Source organism: Protomyctophum parallelum (assembly GCF_964188405.1).
Source record: "Protomyctophum parallelum genome assembly, chromosome: 2".
NCBI classification, from domain to species: Eukaryota; Metazoa; Chordata; class Actinopteri; order Myctophiformes; family Myctophidae; genus Protomyctophum; species Protomyctophum parallelum.
The window spans coordinates 27,968,328-27,980,940 of NC_139699.1; the positions used below are offsets into that span (position 1 = coordinate 27,968,328).

The 12,613-nt window shown below is 41.2% G+C and overlaps 1 protein-coding gene across 1 annotated transcript in view; it reads left to right on the forward strand.

Moving 5' to 3' along the window:
• The first annotated feature begins 1,353 nt into the window (after positions 1-1,353).
• The window catches only part of pepd (peptidase D), a 47,270-nt gene continuing 36,010 nt past the window's right edge, over positions 1,354-12,613 (forward strand). Inside the window, exons 1-4 of the mRNA XM_083759589.1 lie at positions 1,354-1,438; positions 3,815-3,998; positions 8,624-8,751; positions 10,428-10,491. Coding sequence (XP_083615715.1) covers positions 1,422-1,438; positions 3,815-3,998; positions 8,624-8,751; positions 10,428-10,491 — 393 coding nt within the window. The 5' untranslated portion in view covers positions 1,354-1,421. The remainder of the gene's footprint in view (positions 1,439-3,814; positions 3,999-8,623; positions 8,752-10,427; positions 10,492-12,613) is intronic.

Genomic DNA, 12,613 nt, shown 5'->3' on the forward strand with positions numbered 1-12,613 from the left:
ATCCTAACCAGATGCCCGAACCCTAAGCTGGCTCCTTTCCAAGCAAAGAAGCAGCAACTCTACTCTGAGTCTTTCCCACATGACTTAACTTCTCACCCTATTGAAATTGAAATTGATTGATTGAAATATTTATTAACAGTTTGCAGAATGGGTACATTTCACATGAAAGCACAACTCAATACAAATACTGTTACTGTGGTCGACACACTGATAAAGCATTACACTTGTTTACAACAGGGTCCACCATTTTCAATTCATCAGAACATTTAGAGACGAACAAATATACACTTCTATATAAAAAACATAAATCATGTAAGGAGGTAAAGAAGGAACAGTAAGGAGGAAAGGGGGGGATTCATATTTTACGGGGGCCAGTTTTGAATTGCAGCTGTCCCTATAGGTGCCCTTTGAGAGCGGTTTTGAAGGAGTCAAGGGATTAACATGTCTTAATGACTGTTGGTATATAGGGCATTCCACATTTTGGTGGCATATAGGAGGAGCGAAATTAATTTAGTCCCTTCTTTGTGCCGAATCTGGGTTGCACATGGTTTGTTGAACAACTGGTGTTGTGGGTGTGAACTTGACATTGAGGAAGTATTTAGACGGGTACATGCATCTTGGTGGTGTAGCGAATCTTGTGGACCAGACCCATTGCAAGATACTGTATAGTACTCTGTCGTCAACCCTAAGCCAGTTTGTTTTGGGAAGATGCCAGCCACCTGTTTGAGAAAACTAATTTTGGCTGCTGGGCAGCAGAGGCTGACTTTCGGGACACATGCAGGGTTGAATATGGGACGATAATCATCATTATTGTTTATCGCAATAAAACATTTTTTATATGAAATTGTCCTCAGTCATATATGGGATACATTTGCTTTTGCTAAGCTGCATATCCAGTCTGGTGTTGGCTGTACTTGGAGGTCCTGCATTTTTTACTCTCTATACTCCCCAAAAATAGCCAATTAATACACAGCGGACACATATCTTTGTAGTTGCATGCGTATAAAATTGCATCAGGATAATTTCATTATTACGATCCCAGTAATCCGATTAATGTGAAGGGATCATGCACAAATTGTATCTGACTTCAATGTCACTTTACTGAAAGTCTCGATCAGATGCATGAACGAATGTCAAAAGAACAGAAAAAGATTAGTCATATCTAGAATGTAATATTTTCAGAAGGCTATAGTAGACTATTGGACAGTTGGACATTAACAGCAGAAAATGTTGTATTTATTAAAGTAAAGCTCAGTAATTTCATGGTAGCAATTATTGTAAAACGAATGAATTGTGTGTGCGTGTGTGCGTGCGTGTGCGTGCGTGTGCGCGCGAGAGAGAGAGAGAAGTCAGCTGATCTGCTTCCTAAAAACACCACGTGACCACTGGCAACACATGACAGTTCTGTGGACGAGAGCATCATGGCTGCCGCAGCAGAGTGAGTTGAGCTCTTACACATTATACGTGTCACTTATTATGATTTCTTTATAGAACGATGTAAGACATTTTAGAAAGTGTAAGAGCATGTGTTGGTTTTTTTTAATGCCGCGGTCATTTTCCCTCTTTTACAGAATAATGCTCCATAGAATGTGCTTTTTATGTGTCTTGACTCTTGAGTCAAGAGCTGCTCGCTGAAAGTTCACTACAAGTAACCGTATACAATATTAATTAACATGGAAAACTGATATAACACAATTTATGTCAAATGTATAAAATACCCTGTGGAATGTATGGGGAATTTTATGCTAGGCCTATCCAGATAGATAATTATGATATTGAGATTTATTTTGAAATTGCTTGATTTGCCCTAAACCTTTGCAAAATAGCAGTACTAACTATAGCTCTGATTCATAGCCTTCCTGATACGATTCTGCGAATTTAATCGTATCAGGAAGGCTATGAATCAGAGCTATACTAACTATAGCATTGTTGACATTTTATATACTATAGTATACAAACAAAGTATACTGTTACTGTCAGCTGCTATAGAGCGGCGCAGTCCCTCCCCCTTTCAGAACAACGAACGGCCCAGGAAATGAAAACGCAATGCATTTCCCCATAGGCAGTTTTTATTTAATTTATTTAAAGACCTTTTAAGCGTCGTACGAAGCCAACTCTTGTCGTGACAAATCATGACAACACACACAATATTTCGGGCCAAACAAACAATTAGAAAGTAGAAAAAAACGGCAGGTTACAACACTTTTTTGTTGTTTTTCTTCTTTGTAATTATTATTAATTAATTAATGAATTATTATTAAGGTTTCATGACATCTATTTTTATTTTTCGTGTTTCTTTTAGGTTTTATGACCTCAATTACACCCAAACAACCTGAACTCTGAACATTCAGTGGATTTTCTGTGGTCTGGGGTTTTCTCTGTGTGTTCTGAAGCCTTTTAAGCTGCAATGAAAACATGCAAAATCCCTCAACAGACATCTGAACATCTGCTGGCAAATTGTTATGTCATATTGGGATTTGTGGACTGTAAAGGTCCCTGCACAGTGCACACTGGACACGTTTTCGGATTTTTAGCTGTGTTTTCTGAAAAACGTGTCCAGTGTGCAACCACCTTAAAGGCTCATTCATAGTCTGGATTTTCGGTGGTGAGGTGACCACTGCTCCGGTTGTGAGCTGATCACTGGAGCTGAAATAATGTTGAGCGTTGGTGAGTAAAAACAGAGAGAAGGGCTGGGGTGGTGGCGGTGGTTTGTTCTTCACTGCGGCTCGTGACGTCATGTTGTAGTTCGGTGGTCACCTCACCACCGAAAATCCAGACTATGAATGAGCCTTTAGTGTTACATCACAGTCCACAGGCAAATCAGAGCACTTGTTTGAGCCTAATTATTCAGAAAACCACAAATGTTCAATTGAGTGCAATTGAGCTCAGAAAACATAAAATAAGAACAAAAAATATGTTACCTTTAAAGTTTTGGGGTTATTTACATTTCCATAGATTGATGTATTCTTTTTTATGTCTCTCAAGAGTTGCTTGCTTATAGTTCACTGCTACAATATTAACACGGACAAATATGATAACATAATTTAGCTCTGAAAATGATGAAATAAGTATCCCCCTGCTTCTTTTAATTTGAGGGGATTTTCTTTTTATTGGGGCATTTTATGCTGTCTAATTGTCTATACGACTGCCATACACTGATGAATGAATACCTTAAACAGCAGTACTACAGGTGTACTGTTGTCGTCTTAGTGTATACACTGCTATGTCAGTTGCTTCTATGGAGTTCAGTGGCAGCAGTGAAGAGCAGTGTCAGTGTTATGGTTAGATTAGGTTATATTAACCTTTGAACTGTTAAAGTTGGAGGAGATTTATATTGGTTATTATCTGTGGAGACACGGAGCAAAGATCAAGTTTTATTATAATTTATCTCATTCCCTCTGGGGGCACCACCTCCTGAAACAGGAACTTGGCTCTTCCCCTGTCTTTAGTCCACTTCCTCCTGGGTGCTACTGTGTTTCTCAACCTTTTCAGGCCGTGACTCGCCAGAATAATCATATTTGAACTGGGGGGCCCCCCAAAAAAAACATATTTGAACTGTGGACCTCCCACCACGATAAGCACTTGGAATGTAGGAGTTGAGGCATTAAATCTAGTCTCGGTCGACTCAGTTCCACAGATAAATATCAGATCTATAAACTCTTGAGCTTGTGGATTGGCTATTTTCACAATCTTTGCCTCTTCCTTATATTATTTGACAATTTGCCCAATGTTGTTGGGACCCTCACGGGGGCCCACAGGTTGTGAACCACTGACCTACAGTGAGAAAACCTTACCCATCTGCCTCTCTTCACAGACCTGTCTTCTGGCTTGGGAAGGACACGCTGCGGGTGTCTGCAGCTCTGTTTGCAGAGAACCGCCGCCGCCTGGCGGAGGGGCTAAAGGCTAATGGGGACCTCCAGCCCAAGTCACTGGTGCTGCTGCAGGGAGGCGAGCAGAAGCAGAGGTACTGCACCGACACGGACCTTGTCTTCAGACAGGTAGGAGGAGCTCAACGACCACTGTCATGACATTTTACTTGATGATTAATTGTCATAATAAATCATTGCGATTATAACAATCTGCATTGAACATTGGAACATATCGTATGAATACAAATTCCATTTCCGTTTGCTTTGAGGTTGTGTAAAAATAAATTGAGGAAGGCAGGGCTTCATGTGTTTCTGGTAATATTATTGGTAATCAGGTCTCGGGTCTCACTGTGGGTTGTCAGTTCAAAGTCTGGGCTGCGGCCTCCATGGGGGCCACCAGGTGGTGCCACTGCCTGGGGGTGCCAATTGGAACGGAGAGGGAGACATAGGGCTCTATTTTCGTCCCTGCCGTTACCCGCGTCGCTGCCCGCTAAGGTTGGGCGATATGCCAATTTTTTTCAACCGCCAATCGTCTGACCAATATTCGCCGATTGACGATGTATTCGTGTCATAAAAGTAAAGTGAGAACAGCTCACTGCAGGTCGCAAAAAAGCCAGATCTACAAGCTCTCAAGGCGCCGCGTCCTGCCTGTTTTCGCAGCTCCGTTCGCTAGGCGTTGAGAGCTTGTAGATCAGTCTGTTTCTGCAGACTGCAGCGCAGCCAGGCAGGGTAACTAGCTCCCTTCCCTCCCCGCACGTCGGAGGCTCGGAGCGGAGCCCACAAGCTGCTGCGGCCGCCCCGGGCTGATCCACACAGGCTCTCAAGGCATCGCGTCCTGCCTCTTTTTGCAGTGCCGTTCGCTACGCGTTGAGAGCTTGTAGATCTGTCTATTTTTGCAGCGCTGGTGTCGGGGTTCGTTCACGTTGTCAATAAAAATAACTTGGATTACAGGCGGAGATGAAGTTCAATCAGTGGGTTGCACCAGTATTGGCTACACGCTAAGCTAATGCTAAGCTAAGCGCTATTATGATCCCCGAGCCTATACACTAACACTAGTAGAAAGTTTTTTTTATTTCCCCCCCCCGCCACTCACGGGTGGCGCATTGGGATTGTGATGAGACACGAGACAGCAGTGTGCATTCTGTTGTGACTGTATATTATTAAACTGCATGGGTCTGGACTCCGGAGCTTAAACAACATGTAGGCTACATCCTCCCAGCTCCCAGCCTTTACTTTGGCTGGCGGCTGCCGTAAGTGCCGTGCCCCGGTGCCCGATGCTGGCTGCTGACAGTGCTGAGTGCGGGGACGGTGGGAGGCTGGGAGCATACCATTATAACGGGGGATTTTCACCCGGCCGCTGTTACTACATGTTGCTCACACTTTACATGTTAATTGGGCTAAATCGTCCCGAGAAATCGCCTAATAAAAATATTCGGCGATTGGATTCGTATATTCGCGATTGACGATGTATTCGTATCGTCACCCAACCCTACTGCCCGCAAGTCAGCCGCTGCCCGAAAATTTGAGTATAGGAGCTTGCTCTGTCCCTAAATGGTATTTTGGTCCAGCATCCAGGGCTTCAGCCTATTAGGTCGCAGATGCGACTTAATTTCTTAATGTGCGAGTTAAATTTGAACGAGGTCGCACCGGTGCTACTTATTGCTTTCACTCCCAGCCTCAACCATGAAGCACGGGCATTAGCGCGATAATAAAATATTACTTTATTCTCGCTCATTCCGTGCCTCCTCTCTCTCTTTCTCCCTCCCTCTCTCTCTCTGCCTGTCTGTCTGCACACGACACACGTGAGTTCAACAGCGGCGGCGCGCTCACTGATCAACCCCGAAAAAAACTAAACTGATTTCAGCATCGGCTGTACACATATGTTTCCCTGGAGCACGCATGCTGTGCATTGCTGTCGCTGAATCCACGGAGACAGCAGACACAACATATGGGGGACTGCGCCTCGTCCCCGACCCCAAAAACGGTAAACTTGTTGTTGAAAAATAGCTTCCAATAGCTTGTTATTTTGCGTCGAGTAGCGCTGTGTGCAGGCCATAGACTGTATGCAGGCCAGGCTACATACATGATCGCCTCGAACAAAATACATCTCCCACGTGAAACCTGGTATATTCTTCGTCGTACGACGTGGTCTTGCATGCTGAAAATAGCAGATTTACAAGCTCACAACGCGTCGCATCCACCACACGTTGTGAGCTTGTAGATCAGCACATGGAAATATGCAGGCTGAGACGTTTAGAAACTTTCCCCTTCACAATAAAAGCACATCAGCTTTCACATGTTCATTCCATATAAAGAAAAGACAGGAGGAAAGTGGGCAAGGATTATGAATTTGGTGGCATTTCACATTGCAAAAGGGTGCAGGAAGAGTGAGCAGTGGGCACCTCGGTGTTAAATATCCTTATTGGCTTTAGGTTGAACATGCCCATGCAGAAGGTAAGGGGTGTGTCTCATGGGTGTGTCTCATTTCTGTTTCATATACAGTAGCCAAATGATAATAACGATATGGAAAAATGCACTATAGGTTAATTAATTATAATATATAATATTTCCTATAGAATGTGTGAGTGAGAAATATAACATGTTATGTGCTTAATTTAAGGCATTTATGCTTCAGCCAAGAAAACCTGTGCTAGCCTTGGTGATAAGGTCATGTATTAATACAGCGCTGCGTGCCTGCGTCGCTATACAAAAAAAAGTTGGTGCTACCTAATTTGTGGCGCTACCAACTGAAAAGGTAGGTGGCACCAGTGCTACCTGTGAAAAAGTTAATCTGGAGCCCTGCCAGCATCACCCTCTATTTATTATGCCGACACCGGTATTTGTGCCTATGCGGTCATGGGCGTGTTGACACGCTTTCTCCTAAATTGCTATTTTCACAAACTTTGGGAAGGCGCATAGTGGAGTTTAAAAGCACCCGTAAGCCGTAATGCCAAATTAGTTTGGTATTGAGTGGCGTGCGCCGTGTGCCTGCAATGGAGATGTCCTCAGTGACCGCAGTCACGCTGCTTTATCTCTCCTTATTCTCCTAAACATCTCTGTAATTTTCCTATAATCAGCAGAAGTGAGTGCCTGTCACTTCCTTGTGTCCATTGTGTTTATATAATTGTCTAGCCAAAGAAGTTATTTGACTTGTGCCAGGCATTGTGTGCGATTCCATTTGCTCGTTCAGTTTCATCACCCCATAGAGCAGCAAATGGGGTTTAATCCGATTTTTCGAACTTTCCTTTTCGCTTGATACCATTTCAAGACGGCCTACACGCACTATATACCAAATGAAAGCTCGAATTTCGTAGATTACACAGCACTTTAACATTTTTTAAATGAGCAAGATCTGAGTGGGTCTGTTCTTGGCTCTGTGCGCGTTGGGGTGTGTCCCGATCGGCCTCCTGTTCACCATCGTTTTGTTTGTTTTTTATTTTTAACTGAGCTTTAACTGACCCGGCCTTGTCTCTTCCCGTTTGGCACGGGAAAGGACGAGGGGAAATTGCATGGTTGCAATTAAGTTACAGTATGATGATGATGATGTCTGAGGATGATGCATTGATAAAGTCGGGCAATTACTATAGTGTGGTTGAAAAGTTTTGAATCATTTTGAATTACTGATTGAGAACTACTGATTTAAAAGGCATTTGTAGAATCGGCACTCAGTCAGGTCTTAACCCCCTTGTGGCCAAGACTACGTCAGGCCCATAGACTGCCATGTTAATTGACGTAGTAAATCAACAAATCCCTCCAAGCCAATGACGTTACTGACGTAGTAGACGTACTGCCCTGTCAGTACGTCTTTTTATAACAAAATATTGCAATTGTTTGACATTTTTTTAATTATTTTTATGTAATCTACCAAAAACCGGCTGAAACCCGCGCGATCGTGCACTATCGTGCACGCGCGCCGTCTCTATGTGATCCGCGGCAAAAAAATTGATATTTTGGGATGTTCCTGGCCGTTTTTAAGCTTAATCTGACTAAGTTATGACAAAGCTAATGTTAGCTTAGCAATCCGGACGGCCAAGCTATAAGCTAGGGGTCAAATTAGCTTCCTTTGTTTACCTCGTTTGACAGGAAGTGATTTAGCCAGATTTAACACTTTTGTCAAAATCAGAATAATGGAACGTTCCTGCCATCTGGTGGAACTTCTGGGTATTACTTTGAAATCGAAAGTAAAACTTGATGTATTGTATTTAGATCGCTGATCCCTCTTATTGCATTAAAATTACGAATTAAGAAATGGGGCATTGGCCAGCATTGGCCAGATTTGGCGACTTTTTGAATGGCAATCGAAAAATGTGAGATATGACCACAATGTCACGAAATGTCTCATTTTATAGCTCCAAGTCACTACTTTACAATGAAAAAATAATTATGATTATAGCTTGTTCCATCGTTTACTTATAAGCTTTTTAGTAGACCTTGGTTTCAGTGATAAGTCAAACCAAGGTGTACTAAAGTGCTTATAAGTAAACGAAGGAACATGCTAGGAACATATTATTTTTTTCGGTGTAAACTAGAGATGTGCAGCTTTAAAATGAGATATTTCGTGACATTGTGGTCATATCGCACATTATTCTATTATCATTCAAAAAGTCAGCGAAAGCTGGCCTAAGGCACAATAAGATGTTATTAAGGTTGGCAACTTGGCCATATGGGTTAAAGTCTAGTACTCAAGTAAATGTACTTAAAAGTTTACTGTCCACCACTGTCATAAGTGACACCTGATCTTCTTCGTCATTTAGGAGTCATACTTCCACTGGGCTTTCGGAGTGAGTGAAGCAGATTGCTTTGGAGCCATTGATGTGGATACAGGGAGATCCATCCTGTTTGTCCCTAAACTGCCGGACAGCTATGCCACTTGGATGGGAGAGTGAGTCATGTTGATATCTACAGAGCTTTGAGTCTTAATGAACAATATGCAGAATGGTTTTATTCACATTTCAAAATGATTCTTATTTTCATGCAGTTTTTTCTCTCGACAGCCTAAAGAGAAACCTGTTCTGTAATTCATTCACGGTTAATTGTGTGAAGTAGTTTACGGAAAACAGGACATATATGGACAGACATATTGAATTCCATCATTATTAAATAATGATGGTAGACCAAATCTTGGTCTACAGTATACACTACATAATTATAAACACTCTTATGCTGCCTTGCTTTTGTTCATTAAAAGGCATGACTAATGAAGTGTTCTTGAACAGCAGTATGGGGTCCAGAAATAATATTTGATGCTCTGCTATGGTCTTTGAATTGGGGAATATTCTGCTATCTAATACCGGTATATTGATTTCTGAATTAATACTGAATTCAATCTTCATATATGGCATTATTATACAGTACACATGTACTTGACATTCATTTTGGCCATTTAAATCTAATGTTAATAGAGTGACAGCACTGTAAATCAGTGCTTCTCAAACTTTTTCAAGTGACCCCCAAATTGATATGTATTTGGCCACAGACGGACCCCCATCTCATTATCACCTTTATTTAAACTAGTACAATTGAGGGGCAGGCCTTCATTTTCAATGTAGCCCATCTGAAAAGGTTTTGTGCCAAGGAACCCCAGAAGATAATATATATGTAAAACATTTGTTGTGAGCTTGTAGATCTGCTATTAGAACCACTGCTGTAAATGCCTGAAAATGTTTCATAACCGCCCCACCCCACCAACACCTCCACCCCGGCCCACCCCACCTCTCCAAAAACGACACCAAAAACATTCTTGCAGTAGAACATCAATAATAGAGATGTTGTTGCTGTCCTGCTTACCATGAATAACACTGACGCATACGGGGGGTGTTGTGTTTGGAATGAAACGAAATCATGCCTGCCCTGCGGCATTAAATACAGCTTCCCTAGCGCATACAAGATTATGCTAAAATAGCAGGGGAATTATCACTTTTAGGTGAACTTGGTGGGGGAAAAGGATGTTGATACAAATTTGCATTCGGTGAGGAAAAGAGCTATCCAATTCTTTATGAATACTTGAGTGGCGTATCTTTAGTGTGACACATGAAATGTGAATAATTCATATTTGGATTCTTGGTGGTGGTGAGATTCATCTTAAAGGAGGCATTGCCTCTTTAGAAGATAAGAAAATAATAGTCTTAACTCTATACATGTTTTGACTAGTAGGTGTCACTTTTAGTGAGTAGGGCTGTCAAGATAACAATTTTAAGCTGTCACTCAATAATTGTGATTAACGATTTAATTGTGTTTTTTTGCATTGAACAATGGGACCTTAGCTTACATGTCACAAAGTGACGTTTTGTAAGCTTGTAGATCTGCGTGTAGATCTGCCCTATTTTCACTGGTGCCTTACCCTTACCCCCTTACCCTTATCCATACACTTCTTTGCCGTAGTTTTTCAAATAGTAAAATAATAGTAACAAATAGCCCCCCCCCCCCCCCCCCCCCCGAATAGGGACGCTATGATTCATAAAGGTTTAGTAGTACTTCCTTAGTAGTACTGGTAAAATGTTGAGTAGTACTGCCCCTGTCTTTTATATCACTCATTCAGTTATTTTATTATGTTGACAGGATCCATCCTAGGGAGCACTTCAAGCAGAAATATGCGGTGGATGAAGTGCAGTACACATGTGATGTAAGTCGAGTGTGTGCGCGACGCGCGTACGCGTGTGCGCCCATCCTCATGTGCCCGCTGACCTTTTCCTCATGCAGTGACTGTCTGAACTTTGATAAGTTATTGAGCTGTGAAGTTGGAGGGAGTGGGTGCCGTGCTTCCGTAGGCTGTTTTAAAGGTGAACGCTTTCATTCTTTTATTTGAAGCCGCGGGCAGAAATGTAAGCAGGGGCACCGGATTGTATGATGACCAATGGAGTGGGTGCCAATGACCTTCTGGAACTTGTAATAGGCTCTATGCACAGCAGCCGCAATGGAAATCTATCAGGCCTCTTCTTTAAAACTGTTTAAGTGCCAGGGACGTCATCCCGTATCTAAATCAACTATGCACTGGTTGCCATGCCCGTAAAGACATATAAAAAAAAAAAAGAAAAAAAGAGGTTTGGGTTGAGTAGTTACCTTACCATGATGTAACTCCAAAAAATGTAAGAAAAAAATCACACCCGTGTAAAGTGGGGGGCGCTCTTATCATTGTACGTCATCCATTCATTGTCAATGGGGAATTTAATTTTTGTGTAGGATACCGATTTGCTCATCTACATAATGACGTAAATTCTCTATTCAGTGTCAATGGGGATTTAACAAAGATACTGATTTGCTCGTCTACATATGACGTAAATTATCCATTCATTGTCAATTCATGGTCAAATGTTTTTGGCATCGTAATGTCTGATTTACAATGCTGACATTACGATACCTTGTGAGCTTGTAGATCGGCTATCTTCAGAGTGCAACACCCGATCACAATTCACAACCAACAATAGTCTAGGATCTGGCTAAGATATGTTTGCACTTCATTTAGGAGAGAATATCTCAACTGTTCTTGGCTAATATGACCGCCGCAAACAACTTGGGAACTATGGCTAATTCTCTATCCGGGACGAAACACCTGAAAATGACCACACCCTGTTTAAAATGAACGCTAGTTGGTTTTATACATATGTAGGGTTTTATACGTATATAGGGTTTTATACGTATGTAGGGTTTTATACGTATATAGGGTTTTATACGTATGTAGGGTTTTATACGTACTTAGGCTTTTATACGTATGTATGGTTTTATACGTATGTAGGGTTTTATACGTATGTATGGTTTTATACATATGTATGGTTTTATACATATGTATGGTTTTATACGTACTTAGGCTTTTATACGTATGTATGGTTTTATACGTACTTAGGCTTTTATACGTATGTATGGTTTTATACATATGTATGGTTTTATACGCATGTAGGGTTTTATACGTACTGTATGTATGGTTTTATACGGGTATAGGGTTTTATACGTATGTATGGTTTTATACGTATATAGGGTTTTATACGCATGTAGGGTTTTATACGTATGTAGGGTTTTATACATATGTAGGGTTTTATACGTATGTAGGGTTTTATACATATGTAGGGTTTTATACGTATGTAGGGTTTTATACGTATGTAGGGTTTTATACGCATGTAGGGTTTTATACGTATGTAGGGTTTTATACGTATGTATGGTTTTATACATATGTATGGTTTTATACGTATGTAGGGTTTTATACGCATGTAGGGTTTTATACGTATGTAGGGTTTTATACGTATGTAGGGTTTTATACATATGTAGGGTTTTATACGTATGTAGGGTTTTATACATATGTAGGGTTTTATACGTATGTAGGGTTTTATACGCATGTAGGGTTTTATACGCATGTAGGGTTTTATACGTATGTAGGGTTTTATACGTATGTAGGGTTTTATACGCATGTAGGGTTTTATACGCATGTAGGGTTTTATACGCATGTAGGGTTTTATACGTATGTAGGGTTTTATACGTATGTAGGGTTTTATACGTATGTAGGGTTTTATACGTATGTAGGGTTTTATACGCATGTAGGGTTTTATACGCATGTAGGGTTTTATACGTATGTAGGGTTTTATACGTATGTATGGTTTTATACGTATGTAGGGTTTTATACGTATGTAGGGTTTTATACGTATGTAGGGTTTTATACGTATGTAGGGTTTTATACGTATGTAGGGTTTTATACGCATGTAGGGTTTTATACGCATGTAGGGTTTTATACGTATGTAGGGTTTTATACGTATGTA